At 45.4% G+C, this 24,042-nt stretch overlaps 1 protein-coding gene across 1 annotated transcript in view; it reads left to right on the forward strand.

Moving 5' to 3' along the window:
* The window catches only part of LOC123765238 (uncharacterized), a 34,993-nt gene extending 18,252 nt beyond the window's left edge, over positions 1–16,741 (forward strand). The window contains exons 4-5 of the mRNA XM_045753733.2: positions 10,025–10,107; positions 14,904–16,741. Coding sequence (XP_045609689.2) covers positions 10,025–10,107; positions 14,904–15,314 — 494 coding nt within the window. The 3' untranslated portion in view covers positions 15,315–16,741. The remainder of the gene's footprint in view (positions 1–10,024; positions 10,108–14,903) is intronic.
* The last annotated feature ends 7,301 nt before the right edge of the window (positions 16,742–24,042 follow it).

Genomic DNA, 24,042 nt, shown 5'->3' on the forward strand with positions numbered 1-24,042 from the left:
AAGTTTCTTTCACCCTAAGTGCCCCTGTTACCTAGCACTAAATAGGTACCTGGGAGTTAGTCAGCTGTCACGGGCTGCTTCCTGGGGTGTGTGTGTGTGTGTGTGTGTGTGTGTGTGTGGTGTGGAAAAAAAAAAAAAAGTAGTTAGTAAACAGTTGATTGACAGTTGAAAGGCGGGCCGAAAGAGCAAAGCTCAACCCCCGCAAAAACACAACACAACTAGTAAACACACACACACACACACACAGCCGTGGACCTACTGCCCCCCCAAACCCCCCTTTCTCCCCCATCCCCCCAAACCTCCTCCTCTCACCCCCCTCAACCCTCCCCCCTTCACCCCCTCCAACCCTCCCCCTCTCGCCCACCCCCCCAACCCTACCCCTCTCACCCACTCCCCCTACCCTCCCCCTCCCCCCCCCCCCCCCCGAGCCCTTCCTCTTCCACCAGTCTCCCCGTACCAGATCCTCCCAGCTCCCGCTCACCCCAGACCCCACAGGTCCCCCCCAGAAGAGAAGCAGAAGAGAGCCAGTTTCAGGGCAATGTACTCGAACATAGATGGGATAACAAGCAAGGCAAGTGAACTAAGGGAAAGAGCACAAGAAGTGAACCCAGATGTAATCAGACTCACTGAAACAAAACTCTCTGGAATCATAACGAATGCCGTGTTTCCCCAGGCGTACACAGTAATAAGGAAAGAGAGGGAAGGTAGGGGAGGAGGCGGAGTGGCCCTACTCATGAGAAAGGAATGGAATTTTAAAGAGATGGATATCCCGGGCTGTGAGGGTTTCAGAGACTACATAGCAGGCACCATGACAATGGGAGGACCAAGGATAGTAGTAGTATAAGTAATATATAACCCTCCACCAATGACAGAAGACCCAGTCAAGAGTACGAAAACAACAACATGGCAGTTAGCACTATAATTGAGAGGGCAGCCTCTGCTGCCTGTAGAAATAGATCCCACCTGCTCATCATGGGGGACTTCAATCACGGAAGGATTGATTGGGAGAACAAGGAACTGCATGGAGGCGAGGATACGTGGAGAGCCAAACTACTGGAGGTGGTGACTAGAAACTTCTTAACCCAGCATGTCAGAGAACCCACAAGGATGAGAGGAAATGACGAACCAGCGAGACTCGACCTGGTCTTCACCCTGAACGACTCTGACATAAGAGAAATCGGTTTTGAGGCCCCAGTAGGAATGAGCGACCACAGTGTATTGGTGTTTGAGTACCTGATTGAAGAAGGGTTATTGAACTCGAGGAGAGATACCGAAACCAAAAGGTTAGCATACCGAAAGGGAAACTATGAGGAGATAAGAAAATTCCTAACAGATATAGCATGGGAAACAGAGCTCAGGGAAAAGACGGCCCAAGATATGATGGACTACATCACGCAAAAATGCAAGGACGCAGCAAACAAGTTTGTCCCAGCCCAAAAGGAAATCAGTGAAATGAAGATGAGAAACCCATGGTTTAATCAGAGATGTAGGCTAGCTAAGCAGCAAAGTAAAAGGGCATGGAGAAACTATAGGAATAACAGGACACTGGAGAGCAGAGAAAGATACCAGAATGCCAGGAATGAATATGTCAGGATGAGAAGAGAGGCAGAAAGACAATACGAAAATGACATCGCAAGCAAGGCCAAGACTCAGCCTAAATTGCTGCATAGCCACATCAGGAGAAAAACAACAGTAAAGGAACAGGTGATGAAATTAAGGATAGGGGGAGAAGCATTCACTACAAACGACAAGGAAGTGTGTGAGGAACTGAATAAGAAGTTCCAAGAGGTCTTCACCTTAGAGCAAGGAGAAATCCCAGAGATAAGAGAGGGAATAGCTAACCAGGAACCACTGGAAGAGTTTGAGATTACCAGCGGGGAAGTAAGGAAGTGTTTACTAGAGTTGGATGTGACAAAGGCTATAGGCCCAGATGGACTCTCCCCTTGGATACTAAAGGAAGGAGTAAAGAACTGTGCCTCCCACTCTCCATAGTGTATAACAAATCACTGGCAACAGGGGAACTGCCAGAAATTTGGAAAGCAGCTAACGTAGTCCCGATATACAAGAAAGGGGATAGACAGGAGGCACTGAACTACAGGCCAGTGTCCCTAACCTGCATACCATGGAAGCTGATGGAGAAGACTGTGCGAAGAAAGCTAGTGGAGCACCTGGAGCGAAAGAACTTTGTAACACAGCATCAACATAGATTCAGGGATGGCAGGTCCTGCCTCACAGGGTTACTTGAATTCTACGACCAGGCAACAAAAATAAGACAAGAAAGAGAAGGGTGGGCGGACTGCATATTTTTGGATTGTCAGAAAGCCTTTGATACAGTGCCACACAAGAGGCTAGTGAAAAAGCTGGAGATGCAGACTGGAGTGAAAGGGAAGGTACTCCGTTGGATACAGGAGTACCTAAGCAACAGGAGACAACGAGTCAGTGTGAGGGGTGAGGTCTCAGATTGGCGAGACGTTACGAGTGGAGTCCCGCAGGGGTTAGTCCTTGGACCTATATTGTTTCTGATATATGTAAATGATCTCCCTGAGGGTATAGAATCGTTTCTCTCAGTGTTAGCCGATAATGCAAAAATTATGAGGAGGATTGAAACTGATGACGATAGTAGGAGGCTACAAGATGACCTAGACAGACTGAGTGAATGGTCCAACAAATGGCTGTTGAAGTTCAACCCGAGTAAATGCAAAGTAATGAAACTAGGCAGTGGAAATAGGAGGCCAGACACAGGATACAGAATAGGAGGTGAAGTACTTAATGAAACGAACAGAGAGAAAGATCTAGAAGTTGATATCACACCAAACCTGCCTCCTGAAGCCCACATAAAAAGAATAAAGTCTGCGGCATATGCGAGACTGGCTGACATCAGAACAGCGTTTAGGAACCTGTGTAAGGAATCATTCAGAATCTTGTACACCACATATGTAAGACCATTCCTGGAGTATGCGGCCCCAGCATGGAGCCCGTACCTTGTCAAGCACAAGACGAAGCTGGAAAAAGTCCAAAGGTATGCCACTAGACTAGTCCCAGAACTAAGAGGCATGAGTTACGAGGAAAGGCTGCGGGAAATGCACCTTACGACACTGGAAGACAGAAGAGTAAGGGGAGACATGATCACAACCTACAAAATCCTCAGAGGAATCGACCGGGTAAACAAGGATGAACTATTCAACACTGGTGGGACGCGAATAAGGGGACACAGGTGGAAACTGAGTACCCACATGAGCCACAGAGACGTTAGAAGGAACTTTTTCAGTGTCAGAGTAGTTAACTGATGGAATGCATTAGGCAGTGATGTGGTGGAGGCTGACTCCATACACAGTTTTAAATGTAGATATGATAGAGCCCAGTAGGCTAAGGAATCTGTACACCAGTTGATTGACAGTTGAGAGGCGGGACCAAAAAGCCAAAGCTCAACCCCCGCAAGCACAAATAGGTGAGTACAAATAGGTGAGTACACACACACACACATACACACACACACACACATACACACACACACACACACACACACACACACACACACACACACACACACACACACACACACACACACACACACACACACACACACACACACACACACACACACACACACACACACCACACACACACGCACCACACACACACACACACACACACACACACACACACACACACACACACACACACACACACACACACACACACACACACACACACACACACACACACAGACCAAAGGAGCGGAGAGACAAGGACAAAAACATGATTAAAGAGATCCTTAAAGAGGTAAGGATGGAGGGAGCTGAGCGAAATGTTGAAAAGGTTTTCAGGCTTGGAAAGTACAACAAGGACAGAGACCGAATGATAAAGGTGGTTTTCATGAGCGAAATCGCGAAAGAGGAATTATTAGAAAGGAAGTGCTGTCTAGCAAGTGGAGAGAAGTTCAAAAGAGTATTCTTGCAGAGGGATATGACAAGGGAAGAGAGAATGCAAGCAGCAGACGCGAGGAAGGAGCGCAGGGAGAGAGAAAGGAATCAGGGAGCCACACCCCAGATCCCTACAATCCCAGAGGGAAACGGGGAACCCTCCTCAAACAGTGCATTAGCCACAGGGAGTGCGGCACCACCCCCTCATTCCACCCAACAGACACCCTACCTGCCCCAACCCCTGTCAGCCCCCCACTAAGTACCCACCTAAGGCACCCCTCTCCTCCCACTCACCCCCCTCCTCCCACTCACCCCCCTCCTCCCACTCCCCCCTCCCCCCAGGACCTCCCTTCTCCCCCATCCCCCAAGCCCTCCCTTCTCCCACATGGCCTTCCGTCCCTCCCACCCACAAGCCCTCCATTCTCCCCCACCCCCCTAAGCTCCCTACTCTCCCCCACCCCACCTAAGCCTTCCCCTCTCCACCACTCCCCAAAACCCTCCCCTCTTCCTCAACCACCTCAGCCTTCCCTTTCCCCCCACGCCCCCCAAGCCCTCCCCACTTTATTGCCCCCCAAACCCCCCTTTCTCCCCCATCCCCCCACCCCCCTCAACTCTCCCCCTCTCATCCACCCCCTCAACCCTCCCCCCCCCTCACCCACTCCCCCTACCCTCCCCCTCCCCCCCCTCACCCACTCCCCCTACCCTCCCCCTCCCCCCCTCACCCACTCCCCCTACCCTCCCCCCCCCCCCCTCACCCACTCCCCCTACCCTCCCCCTCCCCCCTACCCCCCCAAGCCCTTCCTCCTCCACCAGTCTCCCCATACCAGATCCTCCCAGCTCCCGCTCACCCCAGACCCCACAGGTCCTCCCCAGAGGAGAAGCAGAAGAGAGTTAGTTTCAGGGCAATGTACTCGAACATAGATGGGATCACAAGCAAGGCAAGTGAACTAAGGGAAAGAGCACAAGAAGTGAACCCAGATGTAATTGGACTCACTGAAACAAAACTCTCTGGAATCATAACGAATGCCGGGTTTCCCCAGGAGTACACAATAATAAGGAAAGAGAGGGAAGGTAGGGGAGGAGGAGGAGTGGCCCTACTCATGAGAAAGGAATGGAGTTTTAAGGAGATGGCTATCCCGGGCTGTGAGGGTTTCAGAGACTACATAGCAGGCACCATGACAATGGGAGGACCAAGGATAGTAGTAGCAGTAATATATAATCCTGCACAAAATGACAAAAGACCCAGTCAAGAGTACGAAAGCAACAACATGGCAGTTAACACTATAATTGAGAGGGCAGCCTCTTCTGCTTGTAGAAATAGATCCAACCTGCTCATCATGGGGGACTTCAATCACGGCAGGATTGATTGGGAGAACAAGGAACCGCATGGAGGCGAGGATACGTGGAGAGCCAAACTACTGGAGGTGGCGACTAGAAACTTCTTATCCCAGCATGTCAGTGAACCCACAAGGATGAGAGGAAACGACGAACCAGCGAGACTCGACCTGGTTTTCACCCTGAACGACTCTGACATAAGAGAAATCAGTTTTGAGGACCCAGTAGGAATGAGCGACCACAGTGTATTGGTGTTTGAGTACCTGATTGAAGAAGGGTTATTGAACTCGAGAAGGGATACCGAAACCAAAAGGTTAGCATACCGAAAGGGAAACTATGAGGAGATAAGAAAATGCCTAGCAGATATAGCATGGGAAACAGAGCTCAGGGAAAAGACGGCCCAAGATATGATGGAATACATCACGCAAAAATGCAAGGATGCAGCAAACAAGTTTGTCCCAGTCCAAAAGGAAAACAGTGAAATGAAGATGAGAAACCCATGGTTTAATCAGAGATGTAGGCTAGCTAAGCAGCAAAGTAAAAGGGCATGGAGAAACTATAGGAATAACAGGACACTGGAGAGCAGAGAAAGATACCAGAATGCCAGGAATGAATATGTTAGGATGAGAAGAGAGGCAGAAAGACAATACGAAAATGACATCGCAAGCAAGGCACAGACTCAGCCTAAATTGCTGCATAGCCACATCAGGAGAAAAACAACAGTAAAGGAACAGATTATGAAATTAAGGTTAGGGGCAGAAGGATTCACTACAAACGACAAGGAAGTGTGTGTGGAACTGAATAAGAAATTCCAGGAGGTCTTCACCTTGGAGCAAGGAGAAATCCCAGAGATAAGAGAGGGAATAGCTAACCAGGAACCACTGGAAGAGTTTGAGATTACCAGCGGGGAAGTAAGGAAGTGTTTACTAGAATTGGATGTGACAAAGGCTATAGGTCCAGATGGAATCTTCCCTTGGATACTAAAGGAAGGAGCAGAAGAACTGTGCCTCCCGCTCTCCATGGTGTATAACAAATCACTGGCAACAGGGGAACTGCCAGAAATTTGGAAAGCAGCTAACGTAGTCCCGATATACAAGAAAGGGGATAGACAGGAGGCACTGAATTACAGACCAGTGTCCCTAACCTGCATACCATGCAAGTTGATGGAGAAGATTGTGCGAAGAAAGCTAGTGGAACATCTGGAGCGAAAGAACTTTGTAACACAGCATCAACATGGATTCAGGGATGGCAGGTCCTGCCTCACAGGGTTACTTGAATTCTACGACCAGGCAACAAAAATAAGGCAAGAAAGAGAAGGGTGGGCAGACTGCATATTTTTGGATTGTCAGAAAGCCTTTGACACAGTGCCACACAAGAGGCTAGTGAAAAAACTGGAGATGCAGGCTGGAGTGAAAGGGAAGGTACTCCGTTGGATACAGGAATACCTAAGTAACAGGAGACAACGAGTCAGTGTGAGGGGTGAGGTCTCAGATTGGCGAGACGTTACGAGTGGAGTACCGCAGGGGTCAGTCCTTGGACCTATACTGTTTCTGATATATGTAAATGATCTTCCAGAGGGTATAGAATCGTTTCTCTCAATGTTTGCCGATGATGCAAAAATTATGAGGAGGATTGAAACTGAGGACGATAGTAGGAGGCTACAAGATGACCTAGACAGACTGAGTGAATGGTCCAACAAATGGCTGTTGAAGTTCAACCCGAGTAAATGCAAAGTAATGAAACTAGGTGGTGGAAATAGGAGGCCAAACACAGGATACAGAATAGGAGATGAAGTACTTAATGAAACGAACAGAGAGAAAGATCTAGGAGTTGATATCACACCAAACCTGTCTCCTGAAGCCCACATAAAAAGAATAACGTCTGCGGCATATGCGAGGCTGGCTAACATCAGAACAGCGTTCAGGAACCTGTGTAAGGAATCATTCAGAATCTTGTACACCACATATGTAAGACCAATCCTGGAGTATGCGGCCCCAGCATGGAGCCCGTACCTTGTCAAGCACAAGACGAAGCTGGAAAAAGTCCAAAGATATGCCACTAGACTAGTCCCAGAACTAAGAGGCATGAGTTACGAGGAAAGGCTGCGGGAAATGCACCTTACGACACTGGAAGACAGAAGAGTAAGGGGAGACATGATCACAACCTACAAAATCCTCAGAGGAATCGACCGGGTAAACAAGGATAAACTATTCAACACTGGTGGGACGCGAACAAGGGGACACAGGTGGAAACTGAGTACTCACATGAGCCACAGAGACGTTAGAAGGAACTTTTTCAGTGTCAGAGTAGTTAACGGATGGAATGCATTAGGCAGTGATGTGGTGGAGGCTGACTCCATACACAGTTTTAAATGTAGATATGATAGAGCCCAGTAGGCTCAGGAATCTGTACACCAGTTGATTGACAGTTGAGAGGCGGGACCAAAGAGCCAAAGCTCAACCCCCGCAAGCACAAATAGGTGAGTACAAATAGGTGAGTACACACACACACACACACACACACACACACACACACACACACACACACACACACACACACACACACACACACACACACACACACACACACACACACACACACACACACACACACACACACACACACAGAAAGTGATGCATGAGAGTTGAGTTGAAAAAGTAAGATGTACGGCCACTCTCCCATCCCTCACACCAATAGATCTCACATCATAATCCTTATGCCTCCTTCTGACAACCATCAACACATATATTTAACCCCCTACCTTTCTACTTCAAGACTTCCCCTCTACTTCAAGTCAACCACTTTACTTCAAGAATTTACCTTTACTTGAAAACTTCCCCTTCACTTCAAGAATGCCCGTCTCCCATCACCATCGCCTTACATTCTTTGTATTGCTAGTTTGGTCCCCATCTCATTTTGTGCTGTGTAATCATTCTGGCTCAGAACCTCCAGTGGTTGCCATTTTAAGTATTACTCCTCCCTGCTCACATCATGCAGTGTTCTCTACAACGGCAGCCAAGACAAATGACACATATTATGAACAAAGCCTCAAAATCTGGTACACTAATGCAGATAAAGCGAGACGCAAGGCAGATGAACTCAAAGAGAGAGTAAGGGAAGTGGAACGAGGCAGTAGAAATGCTGGAAACAAAATTAACTGCGATTGTGACAAATATCAAATTCCTCAGAGAGGAATCAGACACCGTATTCCACTTACGATCTTTCAGTTTGGTTTATTGTTGGGCTGACACGGGCAACTAATCATCCAGAACGTATACTTAATCCAGATCATATTTGATGACTCTCAGTTTATATGTACCGAAACTAAGGATTTACCTCTCAATGTATATGTCCATTGTCTTGGTGTTATTTATCTTCATCTACTATAATGTATCCTTGGCCACGTTGTCTATGTCTCTTGCTATTTTATGTTATTCATGTCATGTCTCCTCCTCTGGTATTTGTAAACATTAATGCGCTTTATTAATATAATTTTCTTATATTGAACTAATCAGGCTATCGATTAATATGTAAATCCATCAAAGATTTTCCATCTACTTGGACTGGATGGTACAGTGACACCCTTGTATCTTGAAGGGTCGACGTTCAATCCGTATCTTGAAGGGTCGGTCTAAGTGGTTGGGCACGTTCCCCCCCCCCCCCCCCCCTCTCCTTATACCCCAGCTCAGTGATCTCAAACGCTTTTCCTTTGCTGCATGGACATGCTGGCTTGACACATTCTCCTGATATTTCCCTTCCCTACAATAAAGGTACCACCACTCAGGGAAAGAACATTATGCAAGGAGCAGGTTGGATTTAACTCTATTATTGCCACGAATATTTGTTACACAGGATTAAGGTAATTTTATATGTAAGATGGTTCGGTAATGAATTATTTTTGATCATAATCAATTTATGCTAATCCAGCCTAATGTAACCTAACTTCACATAACGTATCCCACCTTACTAACTTAAGACAGCACCTTATCTTTCCTAGCCAGACCCAGCCAAATGTAACCTAACCTCATATAACGTATCCCACCTTACTAACTTAAAATAGTACCTTATCTTTCCTAGCCAGACCCAGCCTAAGGTAACTTAACCTCACCTAGCCGGTCGGCCGGTCAGACAGCACGCTGGACTTGTGATCCTGTGGTCCCGGGTTCAATCCCGGGCGCCGGCGAGAAACAATTGGCAGAGTTTCTTTCACCCTATGCCCCTGTTACCTAGCAGTAAAATAGGTACCTGGGTGTTAGTCAGCTGTCACGGGCTGCTTCCTGGGGGTGGAGGCTTGGTCGAGGACCGGGCCGCGGGGACACTAAAGCCCCGAAATCATCTCAAGATAACCTCAAGATAACCACCTAACGTATCCCACCTTACTTACTTAAAATAGCACCTTATCTTTCCTAGCCAGACCCAACCTAATGGAACCTAACCTCATCGAACCTATCCCAACCTAATCTTCCCTAACCAGACCCAGCCTAATGTAACCCAATATAATATACCTCAGAGTTACGTAACTTACGTAACACTGTCGTGTTGTCTAGTCGTGTTGCTTGATAAGGATCGAAAACGGTCCGAAATTTTGACATTTACACATGCGTGTGACGGATTATCTCTGTTCAGCCACGTAATTGTGACCAGATCTCTGGACACTTCTTCCTATGTCGTTTAACGGACTTCTGGCCGACAGCTTCTCTAACATTGTATACTTTTCGATGTAGGAATCAGTTCTATTTGACTAACTCTGGGCCGTCTCTCGACAGGATCCCCGGTTGTGTGGCTCTACTCCAGCAACCCAACCGACGGCTTCAGGGCCGAGGTCAGCACCGGCGAGAAACCTCTGCAGGTGAGCAGGTCAATCAGGTCAGGTCACAAGTGAGCAGCAGGTCAAGGCAAACATGAGGATCAGGTCAGGCCACTGAAATACTGATAAAACCATTCAGGGAAGACAAGAGAGTTAAGGGTCCCACAACCTGGCACCTTCAGGTGAGGGTGCTAGGATGTGGGAATTAGACAGGCGACCTCACCTGAGGGTGCCAGGAGCGGGGGTTAGACAGGTAAACTCACCTGAAAGCGCCAGAATGTGAGAGTTAAACAGGCAACTTCATCTGAGGGTGACAGGATGTGCCAGATTACGTATGATGAACATGTCGTCAGTAAAGCACTCTGTCATAAATACGTCAACACTGACCTTTCTTTGATTCACTAGCGTACATTACCTGCTTTCACTCGTGTAAATACAATGCCTGTTTTGATATGCCTACATCCATTACCTCCTTTGATTCATGTTTGTACATTGCTCGTGCTTTCGTTTGAATCAGACTAAGAGCAAATATATATATATATATATATATATATATATATATATATATATATATATATATATATATATATATATATATATATATATATATATATATATATATATATATATATATATATTGAAAGTCAATTATAGCATCATACTGAAACCATGATGGCTATACATCACCATCAAGAAGGCAGAAAGGTTATTTAGCACAATATAGAATGCAGGATAGCTATAAGGAGCCATAAAGAAGGCAAGAAGGCGATATAACACCATATAAAAGGCAAAATGATTATCTAGTACCATATAGAAGCCTGGAATGCTATTATATAGCACTATATTGAAGTTAGGATGGCTGTATAGCACCATATAAAAGCCAGGATGGCTATATAGCACCATATAAAAAGCAGGATGGCTTTATAGCACCTTATAGAAAGCAGGATTTCTATATATCACTATATAAAAACCAGAATAGCTAATATATAGCACCATATAGAAGACGGAATGGTTAAATATCACCATACAGAGGTCAGGATGGCTATATTGGACCTTATAGAAGCCAGGATCACTAACATATAGCTCCATATAGAACGCAGGATCACTAACATATAGCACCATATAGAAGGCAGGATGGCTAACATATAGCACAATATAGAAGGCAGGATGGTTAACATATAGCACCATATAGAAGGCAGGATGGTTATATAGCACCATATAGAAGGCAGGATGGCTAACATATAGCACAATATAGAAGGCAGGATGGTTAACATATAGCACCATATAGAAGGCAGGATGGTTATATAGCACTATATAGAAGGCAGGGTGGTATTATAGCCCCATATAGAGGCCAGGATGGCTATATAGCGTTGCGACCTGCTCTCACAGAAGACAGCACATATATATGACTTATTGCTTATAGTTACTATTTCGTTTAAAAATAAGTACATATGTTACATATTCCAAGCCATATTTTTTTTCAAGACACTAACTTTTTATCTCAGTTTTATTAAACAACAGAGATTTTATACAGAATTTGACAATATCCTGAGTTACTTTACAATTTGTTTAAATATTTAAGTTTTGTTTTATTATTTTTATAAAACTGTAATATCAATATAGGTATAGGTTCAATACTAATTGTAATATCTTAACATACTAAGAAGGTTAGGCTAGGTTGTGGTTTTCTATTCAGCTTTTCAAGGTAAGCTCAAATATTCACAATAAATTAGTATGTCACATATGCACTTATTCATAAGCAAGATATTGACTATAAGTAAGTGCGAGAACGGGTTGAGCACCATATAGTAGGCAGAAAGATTATTTAGCACCATATAGAAGGCAGAATGGTTATATAACACTATATAGAAGACAGGATGCCTATATAGGACTATATATAGCCATCCACGGGGACTACTATAACACCATATTGAGGGCAGGATGGCCTTATAACATCATGTAGAAGCCAGGATGGCTATATAACATCATAAAGAGTCAGGATGGCTACATAGCACCATATAGACGTCTGGATGGGTATATAGCACCATATACAATACAATACAATACAATTTTATTTAGGTAAGGTACATACATACAATAAATTTTTACAAGGATTGGTTGACTTATAGGTAGAGCTAGTACATACAATGCCTAAAGCCACTATTACGCAAAGCGTTTCGGGCATGAAGGATGCCCGACGGCAGGATGGCTATATAGCATCATATAGAAGCCAAAATACCTATGTAGCATAATATAGATGCCAGGATGCCTATATAGCACAATATTGAAGGCAGGATGACTATATATAACACCATATATATAAGTTAGGGTGGCTATATATAGCACCATATAGAAGGCAGGATGGCTATATAACACCATGTAGAAGCCAGGATGGCTATATAGCACCACATAGACAGCAGGATGGCTATATAGCACCACATAGACAGCAGGATGGCTATAGTAACATATAGATGGCAAGATGATTATATAACACCATACAGAAGGCAGGATGGCTATATAGCGCCATATAGAAGGAAGGATGTTATATAGCACCATATAGAAGGCAGGAGTGATATATAGCACATATAAAGACATAATGGGTACATAGCACCTTATTGAAGGCAGGATGGCTATATAGCACCATATAGAAGGATGGATAGATATATATATATAACACCATATAAGAGGCAGGATGGGTATTTGGCACCATATAGAAGGGAAGATGGTTATATAGCTTTATATAGATGACAGAATGGCTATATAACACTGTGCTCACTTAGTTGTACTCACCTAGTTGTGTTTGCGGGGGTTGACCTCTGCGGCCAGATTCACGAAGCAGTTACGCAAGTACTTACGAATGTGTACATCTTTCCTCAATCTTTGATGGCTTTGGTTACATTTATTAAACAGTTTACAAGCATGAAAACTTCCCAATCAACTGTTGTTATTGTTATTAACAGCCCCCTGGTGCTCCGTAGTTCATTAACTGTTTAATAATTGTAAACAAAGCCTCCAAAGATTGAGAAAAGATGTACAGGCTCGTAAGTACATGCGTAACTGCTTTATGAATCTGGCTTTTTAGTCCCGTCTCTCAACTGTCAGTCAATTGGTGTACAGATTCCTGAGCCTACTGGGCTCCATCAAATCTGCATTTGAAACTGTGTATGGAGTCTGCCTCCACATCACTGCTTAATGCATTCCATTTCCTAACTACTCTGACTGTGAAAAAATTCTTTCTAATATCTCTGTGGCTCATCTGGGTACTAAGTTTCCACCTGTGTCCCCTTGTTTGTGTTCCACCCATGCTAAAGATTTTGTCTTTGTCCACCCTGTCAATTCCCTTGAGAATTTTGTAGGTGGTTATCATGTCTCCCCTTACTCTTCTGTTTCCTAGGGATGTGAGGTTCAGCTCGCATAGCCTTTCCTCGTAACTCATACCTCTCAGTTCCGGGACTAGTCTGGTGGTATACCTCTGAATTTTCTCTAACTTTGTCTTGTGTTTAACTAGGTATGGACTCCAGGCTGGAGCTGCATACTCCAGGATTGGTCTCACATAAGTGGTATTCATCGCCCTGAACGATTCCTTACACAAGTTGCTAAAGGCAGTTTTTATGTTGGCCAGTCTAGCATATATGCCGCTGATAATATCCTTTTGATGTGGGCCTCTGGGGACAGGTTTGGTGTGATATCAAATCTCAGATCCCTCTCTCTATTTGACTCTTGCAGGATATCACCTCCCATATGGTACATTGTGTGCAGCCTTCTGCTCCCTTCGCCTAATTTCATTACTTTACACTTTCCTAAGTTGAACTTTAGTAGCCATTTTCTAGACCATTCCACCAGTTTGTCCAGGTCATCCTGTAGTCTCTGTCTAGCTTCATCTGTCTTGATTCTTCTCATAACATTTTGCATCATCAGCAAACATTGAGATGAATGAGTCTATACCCTCTGGAAGGTCGTTTACATATACTAAAAACAGGATGGGTCCAAGTACAGAGCCCTGTACTTGGCATGTCACCTCGCTGATGACTCAGCTGGTGACATGTCTCCACTCTGATGTCTCCCCCTCACAGTTACTCGTTGTTTCCTGTTGCTTAGATACTCCCATATCCACTGCAGCATCTTACCTTCTACTCCTGCCTGTTGCTTCAACGTTTGTAACAGCCATTTGTGAGGTACTGAGTCACAGGTTTTCTGACAGTTCAAGGAAATGCAGTTTGCCCACCTTTCTCTTTCTTGCCTAATTTGTGTTGCTTGGTAATAGAATTAATTCTATTAAACCTGTGAGGCACGATTTTCCATCTCTGAGCCCATGCTGGTGGGGTGTTACAAAGCTATTTCCCTCCAGGTGCTCTACGAGACTTTTCCTCACGATCTTCTCCATCACCTTGCAGGATATACGAGTTAGGGAAACTGTATAGAAGCACCTGTGAACAACAGAGATCTAACTATTCTCCATGCATTGTGGATAATGAGAACTTGCTGTAGTGTTGGTCAAACAACTGCAATCCAAATTATAGCTTTTTGTTCCTAATTTCTTTAGTAGAAACCTTTAAAATAAAATAAATAACATTTATTTATCATTATGTTGTCAAATCTAGAAAGTGGCTTAATCATGGTCTGGAATAAAAAATTTAATATCAGCTGTAATTTTTGTATATACTTGATTTTTCCCGAAGGGAAATATTGACATTCTGTCAATTTAGGAAATAAAGTCATCTCTAATTTAGATGTTATTCTTACTTATGGTAATTTTATGTGTTTTTTATTAGTTAAAATTGTTTTACCATAATGACCTTTATAATACATAAATCCTAACTGTTGTGTTGTGTGTCCAGCCGGGAGCACTGTCAGGAGTGAATCCCCAGCTGGAGGCGCGGCTTCCTGAAGTGCAGGCGGAGTCCGAGGGTGTTGAGGTCGGGTCCGAAGAAGACTATTCCAGAGCAATTTACGAGAAAGGTTCTTTGTCGCCCCTCCTGAAGCAGGCCGTCGAAGTGGGTGATCTTTTTTCCACAGGCAAGTCCCCGTCAGGAATACTAGGGTTCCTGGTGAATCCCAAGACAGCGGAAGAGGCAGGTGGGGTGTCGGAGCTGGCCACTCGCCTCGGGGCGTTGCCGGTGGCTGCTGTCCACGACGTTCAGGTGAGACCCACCTTCAAGGAATACAGGCCGGAGGACTTCGCCCCTGTCCTAAACTACGCGGAGCAGTCCAAGGCCACAGTCTATTCACTAGATGTCCCTAACCAGTAGAAGAGGATGAGCTCACTGTTGTCCCTACGATCAACACGTATGTAAGCTATGATATATCAGCAGCTGCAGTGGACTGTTCGACAGCGGCGTAACTACGTCATTCTAGCAGGTGTCTAGAGCTCTACAAACCAATACAGATCTATTCTAAATCCTCTGTAAGGCCGCGAGCCAAATTTTATCTAACGAATATCTCTTATTTATCCCCTCGAAAGGATCAATGCTCAGAATCTTTGTTTATCTACATTGAAATTGATTATCATGATGAGTAAATTCTGATACATTTGTATTGTCATAAGCCCTTCACAGTGTCACGTCCTCGATCATTGTCACATCTCCTGTCATTGTCACATTCCCTGTCATTATCCCCTCCCCCTAGTTGACACTGCCGCATCCTCTTCCATTGTCATATCCCTGTTATTCGCTCATAACCCCTACATTGACTTCCTGACCCTGGCCGATAATATCAGCACTAATTTCCTGCTCGATCTAATATCCCTAATATTAGTAAGTTAAATAGAGTGCTACAGTTTTCTCCTGCGATGTATCCCAGCACAAAAGATGCCGTATATAGCATTGTCTCCCTCGGGTCTATGTGCCCTACTCCTCACAGCCAAGCGGAGAAAATTCGTTTGTTGATTACATCGCAGATCAGCAAAACATTCTCTGGCACCCGGCGTTGCTCGGGTGCCGGAAGCCAGATCTCTACTAAACACTGTCTTCGTCACTGTAACCATCGTCATTACACACTGTCTTCGTCACTGTAACCATCGTCATTATACAGTCTTCGTCACTGTAACCACCGTCATTACACAGTCTTCGTCACTGTAACCATCGTCATTAGACACTATCTTCGTCACTGTAACCATCGTCATTACACACTGTCTTCGTCACTGTAACCATCGTCATTAGACACTATCTTCGTCACTGTAACCATCGTCATTACACACTGTATTGTCACTGTAACCATCGTCATTAGACACTGTCTTCGTCACTGTAACCATCGTCATTAGACACTGTCTTCGTCACTGTAACCATCGTCATTAGACACTGTCTTCGTCACTGTAACCATCGTCATTAGACACTGTCTTCGTCACTGTAACTATCTAAGGTGCTCGCATCTGGATAGTTATGCCTTCGTCATTACTCATGCTCCTGGAACCAAGGATCACCGAGCGAGGATTATCTGGTAACTCTCGTGTAGAGAAGATATTGGATGTAAATATGAGAAGGCTTCTTGCTTTAATGTAGCTATTATTAATATAAATTGTGTTCAACATGATGATACTCATGTATTTAATGTTGTGTATTGCTTGTCGGTGTTCGTCTGAACTAATTCTTACAGGAGTTGCTACAGTGAACACCTGTGTTTGGGGGCATTATCCGAGCTCATATGCGTCAGCTTGTTCAATAAATATACTCCTGTATTACCGTGCATTATTACTGCCCCTCAATATTATTATTTTACCTTTAAGATATTTTTATTTTAGTTAGAACATTCATCACAATGAAACATTTTTTTCGTTCCTGGAGAAAGCATAAGAACATAAGAATAAAGGTAACTGCAAAAGGCCTATTGGCCCATATATGGTCCTATTTATAACCACCCAATCTCCTAGTCAAACTCTAACGCCTTACCTTGGCCCTTTTTCTCCAGCCCACCTTCGTCACTCTCGGGACTTCATAGAAAGACTGCGCATGTAGCCCTTCCTAAAGATGTTTTGTCCTGATGTTGACTCTAATTATTAATTTTCCCCTTGATGACGTTCTCTCTTTCCTTAGTCAGAAGGCTGCTGAGATAGTGATGGTAGGAGTGTTGGGAGCTGGAGAAGGAATTACCTCTGTTTGTGTCGCCCGGGTCATGGGCGGTTCTGGAGTCGGTGTTGAAGTTGATCGCATGGTCATCCTGGTGGTAGTCTCCGGAGTGGTAGAGGAGGCAGTGAGATTTACGCTAGTGGCTATGATGGGGGCCAGGCCATTGTCTATGTATAATGCGTTTAGTTCACTGACAAAGCGCTGGTTGTCTGGTCCTGCTAGCCTTTCCGCTAGTCTAATAAGACCAGGAATAATGCCTGCACGTGATGCAGGGGGCTGTGAAGGAGCCTGTGGGGTCTTGGGTCCCCAATGAGAAGGCTGTGTCGCCTGCTGGGAGGAGCCACATGTTGGTAAGACTGGAAAGTCTTCTGGTCGATTAGTGAGAGCTAAGGTGGTGGGTTGAACGCTTGGGGCTCTGGTCGAGGAGGTAGAAGGGTTGTTTCAATCTGGGCCTTGATGCTTTCCTGTCTGCGGGGGCAGCGGTAGGAAATTGCAGGGTGATTGCCATCACAGAGCAAACAGCGATGGACTGTTGCTTGCATATGGAGTAGTGATGGTCCAGTGCGCACAGGCTGCACTTCTGGACAGGGTGCTGACACTTGTTGGTCGGGTGGGAGAGCTCGTATCACTGAAAGCACTGCTGGATCTCATGGTATCGTTCCTTTTTTATTTGGTGGGGTGGTATTTTTAGGCCGAAGCAGTAGAATCCTTGTGTGACAGCCTGGGTGGCCGAAGCTATGGTGGGGAACGTAATCTTCATTGATGTTTTATCGGTGTTGCAGAACTCTAGTTTGAATACAGCCAGGTTTGGATTTTATACCTTGATATGATGTTGAGGTCGCTCAGCGATCCACTGGCTGGTCCTGCTGATAAAAACAGTTCTTCGGCCAGGAACTGACGTGGGAAGTGAGGATGTAGGTGGTGCTCTTTGCGAAGAATGGCATCGTTAGTCAGGAGTTTTTCTAGCTCCTCTTCACATGAAGTGAAAAGCACGATATCTTCACCTTCCTGACTAATGTCAGCGGGTTCGAGGCCAGTAACGTCCTTCAGGATCTTTAAAATATTGCTTCTCCCGATAGCATGACCGTCAAGTGGAGTAGCTCTGACCTTAAGACGTTTGACCTTCCGTATGTTGTTATAGATTAAGCTACTCGGAACAAGTTCCAAGTAGCACGGGCTATGGTGAGCCCGTAACTTACCTGGCACAGGAGCGGGGCAAGTAGCATGGGCTATGGTGAGCCCGTAACTTACCTGGCACAGGAGCGGGGCAAGTAGCACGGGCTATGGTGAGCCCGTAACTTACCTGGCACAGGAGCGGGGCAAGTAGCACGGGCTATGGTGAGCTCGTAACTTACCTGGCACAGGAGCGGGGCAAGTAACACGGGCTATGGCGATCCCGTAGTGGACTCACCTGGCACAGGAGCGGTGCTGTGACCTTCCGTATGATGATGATGAAGATTAAGCAACCCAAGAGGTGGCACGGGCATGAATAGCCCGTAAGTGGTACAATTTTTTTTTCTCAGTATTCTGAGGTTGCATTTAACCATCAAGCTGTTATCGCGGGGAAGGATACTACTTCACAGTCTTTATGAGGGTGTCCAGCTGCTGGACACCTTTGTTGACCAGGAGAGTGGCTGTGTTGATGGCTTCAGGGTGGCCACTGCATGATTCAGGAACTCTTAAAGCTCTTCTAAGGTCATTGGTTGCTTCACATTCCAGAAGATAGTGAGATAGTGTGAAGTAATGGCTTTTCTGTGACAGTTTGGCAGAAGATGCACTCTCTCTGTCGGGGTTCACCAATCTCCCAGTTGCATCTGTAACCTAGACGTAGTCTATATAACCTAACTGTTATTTCCCTGTGGATTCCTTTTGGGATATTTAACCTTTCTAATTTGGTTGCCTGAAGATACCATGTTGCAGATGGCGAACCTTCAGCTATTCTCTGGTGCAGGTAGGCTTTGTTGAGATGTGAGAGTTTTTTGGTGATGATGTTTTTTATGTTCTCTAGGCTGGGTTGAATTGTTTTATGTATCACTGGATGACGAGTTGCCAATTTAGCAATTTCATCAGCTTTTTCATTTAATGGGATTCCAACATGGGATGGGATCCAGTTTAAGGTTATGTTGAGTCCTTTGCCTTTAGCGACTGCTCCAAGATACAAAATGGTGGTAATTATTTCCTCACTATCTTTCCACTGTTTTTGTCCTAGTATTTGAAGTGCAGCTTTTGAGTCTGTGTGTATGATTATATTTTGAGTGTTTTATGCAATCACATATGCGAATGCCTGTTGTATGGCAAACAGCTCAGTTTGGGTTGATGATACTAGTCCTCCCAGTCTCCAATATGCCTGTACGCTGGCCGTGCAAAGAGCAGCGCCAGCACTCTCATATTCTGTGTCCACCGATCCGTCTGTGAAGATGTGGGTGGCTCCTGCTACTGCTATGCTCTTTTGCTATACTGCTATACTGCGTTTGCTCTTCTATTATGCGCCTTAGGATTGTCGGATCATAGGCCGCCTTTTTCATTGGGAGACTTTCTATTACTATTTTGAAAGTAGGCTCTTCCCACGGTGCGGAAGGAGTGTAATTTGGGTGTGGATGATCACCCTCTCTATCAAGAATCATGCTTTTAAATGTAGTCTGTTTACGACTTTCCCTGCTCTTGCAGCCCAAGAGTTTCCAATGTTTTGGCTTAGTCCAACCACCAAGGCCTGCCGTACTGGGATTGGATCAGAAGAAATAATTATCTTACTGACAATTGTAGCTGTCCTTTGTGATATTCTTTCTTGTAGAGAGGGCAAACCCGTCTCCAGTCTAAGAGTTTCAAGCCTGGTCCACATGGGGGCTCCCAGTGCGGCTCTCATAGCATTGCTTTGGGCAACTTCAAGCTTTTTCCACTGTTGGTGTGATAGATTTGTGAGTGCAGGTGCGGCATAGTCAATCACTGCTCTGACTGCCTGTATATAGTATGTGCGAAGGACTTGCAGATTGGCTCCTCCAGAAAGGGAGGTTAGCGACCTGAGGATTGCCGTCCGGGCCGCAGTTCGCTCTCTCAAGTAAGTGACCTCAGCATTAAAATTCATGTGAGTGTCCAGGATGATTCCTAGATACTGATAGGTGTCGACCCATTCAATTGGTTGACCCTGTACTGTGAGTTGGATGTTGGGCTTCGCTATTTTTATGGGCATGGCCTTTGACTTTGAGGGGTTGAGTTTGATCCCAATCTGTTTTGCCTCTTTACTGATGCAGTCTAAGCATTTGGGTGCAAGGCGCGCCGCATCCCTTCTTTTTATGATGATGACAAAGTTGTCCGCGTAGTTTAGCAGCCTGCAGTGATGTGGAAGTTTCAACCTCATTATTCTTTCCATTAAACAGTTGAAGAGACCAGTTCCGTACCTTTTGCCTTGCTCTTATCTTCCTCAAAGATTTCTGTCTCCTCACCTCTCTTGCCTTACTTAATCCCCTTGCCTCCCTTACGGGCCGGAGGAACTGAAACCAGAGGATAAAATAAGTAAAGTCATTGTCCTCCACTATGCCTTGCATATGGCCCTTGGCCATCTCGAAAAGCTGAACTATGTGGTGTCAGCAGAGAGATGCCAAGTACGAACCACAAAACAGGAAACTCGACAAGTCCTTCTCACAGTAAGAGGACGGATCCCGGAGAAACTTGACCTTGGAATCTGGGGTGTGTTCCAACATGGGCCTTACACCCCAGAACTCCTAAGATGCTTTAGATGTCAGAGATTTGGGCATCACAAAGATGGCTGCCAACGCCCAGTGAGGTGCGGAGTCTGCAGCCAGCCCCATGATACAAAAACATGTATTGATAAATTCAAGGCAAACCACCCTGTTCAGGCAAAATGCCCAAATTGTTCCAAGGCACATCATGCCTGGAACTTGAAATGCCCTGAAAGGCTCAAAAGGCTTCAAACGAACCTCACCACGCCTACAGCAGAGCCGAAACCCCCACCAAAACGAATACCAGCTCCCATGCCCACTAAAACCGCGTGGGGTCTACCCATTCAGGAAAAGGGGGCACACGGCCCTTCACCATCGGCCATGGTGAAGGGTGAGAAGACAGTACAGGACAAAAAGAAAGATGGAGGACACAAGAATCATGTTCAAAGCAGTCGGCCTCCCATTTCATCCAGTAAGCACACTGGGGCCAATAGAAGTAGCAATTCCAGTGTCAAAGTTACCACCGAGAAGGGTCTAATAGCCACTAGGCCCTCAACCTGCACAACATTAAATAGTGCTCCCATTGAACTGAACGCTCTCTGGCCAATGCTCAAAACTTTGGTCACTGAGTTGATCGAAAGTCTGCTGTCTTCACATGGAATCAAGCAAACCAAAGAGACTCGGAAGACAATAGAGCACAAGCTCAAAAAATTCGAAGATGTAATATCCATACCGTCAAGACAGCAGGGCAAGAGGCACCCCCATAAAAAACAGATAGAGTCCAGGTCGTCGGAAAGCGACATTGATGAGGCAATTTCAGGACCACTAAGAACCTATACCCCAATTGCAACTTCCATGGCGTGTTCATCAGACTCCATGGATACCACGGAATTATCAGCACATTCCAAGAACCTAGAATTCTAAAGATCCTGCAATGGAAGGCGCAAGGACTGCGCACTAAATTGCAACACTTGCAATGCATAGCAGCAACCAAAGGCATAGACATCCTGATACTACAGGAGAGCTTGCTTCGAGCCGGATTAGAACCTAAAATCTCAGGCTATCGAGGCTTCTTCCTTCCATGGATCAATGGGCAATCCAGGGGATGTGCAATCTATGTAAAAAGTGACCTGATCTCCAAATCCATAACCAGCCCCCCCCCCCCAATTGTGGAGCAGGGACAGAGGTAATGGGAGTCACCATTGAGCTAAGACACGACAAACTTGAAGTGTTCAATGTGTACAGGTCTCCACAAGCCGAAATGGATCTCTCTGTGTTATTTGGACACGCGACAACAACAAACACAATCATTTGTGGAGATTTTAATGCCCATCATCGATTGGCACTGGGCTCGAACAAAACAAATGAAGCCGGCATACACATTACACATCTACTGGACCAGCTTCCAGAAATACAAATCCTAAACAAGAATGAACCTACCCACATCCAAGGAGGCAGATTAGACCTAACCTTCGTTTCAGCCTCCCTAAGAGATGCAGCAACATGGTCAGTTGAGCCCACACTCACAAGCGACCACTATGGGGTCCAAATTGATCTTCAGTTAGACCTACCCACCCCACCTCCGCCTCCATCTGAAGCCTGGAACTTTGCTTTAGCAAACTGGGACCGATTTCAAAACCTCATTTCAGAGTGGCAAAGAAACTATGATCTTCCCGAAGACATTAATCAGGCAGAACAAGAATTTGTCAAAGCGATTCAAAGTGCAGCCAACCACTCAATCCCACTGAAAAAACAGTCCACCAGACACCATAAAGATCATTGGTACTATTGCGAACGTGTCAAAGAACTCAACCATAGACTCAATAGAACAAGAAAGCTATACAAAAAGCAGCCAAGTGACCGCAACAGGATCTTACTTTGTGAGGTCAAGGAACATGTACATCGAGAGACCAGACAAATAAAAGAACAAAAGTGGCTGGAATGGTGTTCACACCTAAATGAACACACCTCTCTCAGAGAGATGTGGCAGCAAATTCACCGGGCCAAAGGGAATAAAACACCTAAAGCTCCACACCCTCAGGATCCTCAACAGGAAGCCGAAGTACTGGCAACCAGGTTTGCAGAGAGAGCAGCCAGCAATCAACTTCCACCAGATGTATTAGCAGTACAGACCGAACTAGAGGAAGAAAGGTGGCACAGAATCCTTACAGCATGTGAAGAAGTCTCTGACACTAATGCCCCCTTCACACTGGATGAGCTCAATCGGGCTAAGAAAAACTCCAAGGATACATCCCCTGGAGCCGACAAAATAACATATAAAATGATTAGAAACCTCGGCCCAGAGGGAGACGCTGCATACCTAAAGTTAATTAATTTAGCCTTGACTTCTCAAACTAGACCTTCTGCTTGGAATAGAGCAGACATAGTGCCGATCCCAAAACCCAAAGATCCAGCTAATCCCAGGCCCATCTCTCTCCAAAGCTGTGCAGCCAAGACGGCTGACAGAATGGCACTCAACAGACTGGAGTGGAAAATGCCTAAACTGCAACATGATATGTATGCCTATAGAAGAGGGGTTGGCACAGTGGAATGTATTACAACTCTGTTAGCCCACTTGAATGACAGACCAGGAATGCTGATATTCCTGGACCTCGAAAAAGCCTTTGAACTGGCTAGCGCCCCAGCTATTCTCTGCTGCCTCATTGACAAAGAGGTCAGAGGCAACCTGCTCTCCTGGACCAAAAACTGTCTCATAAACAGAGAAGCAAGAGTAAAACTTCATGGCACAGTCTCTGAGTACAAAAGACATGAAAATGGTACACCGCAAGGAGGTATTCTTAGCCCTCTTCTCTTCAACTGTTTAATGGAAAGAATAATGAGGTTGAAACTCCCACATCACTGCAGGCTGCTAAACTACGCAGACGACTTTGTCATCATCATAAAAGGAAGGGATGCGGCGCGCCTTGCACCCAAATGCTTAGACTGCATCAGTAAAGAGGCAAAACAGATTGGGATCAAACTCAACCCCTCAAAGTCAAAGGCCATGCCCATAAAAATAGCGAAGCCCAACATCCAACTCACAGTACAGGGTCAACCAATAGAATGGGTCGACACCTATCAGTATCTAGGAATCATCCTGGACACACACATGAATTTTAATGCTGAGGTCACATACTTGAGAGAGTGAACTGCGGCCCGGACGGCAATCCTCAGGTCGCTAACCTCCCTTTCTGGAGGAGCCAATCTGCAAGTCCTTCGCACATACTATGTACAGGCAG

This window comes from Procambarus clarkii, chromosome 33, assembly GCF_040958095.1.
Source record: "Procambarus clarkii isolate CNS0578487 chromosome 33, FALCON_Pclarkii_2.0, whole genome shotgun sequence".
Taxonomy (NCBI): domain Eukaryota; kingdom Metazoa; phylum Arthropoda; class Malacostraca; order Decapoda; family Cambaridae; genus Procambarus; species Procambarus clarkii.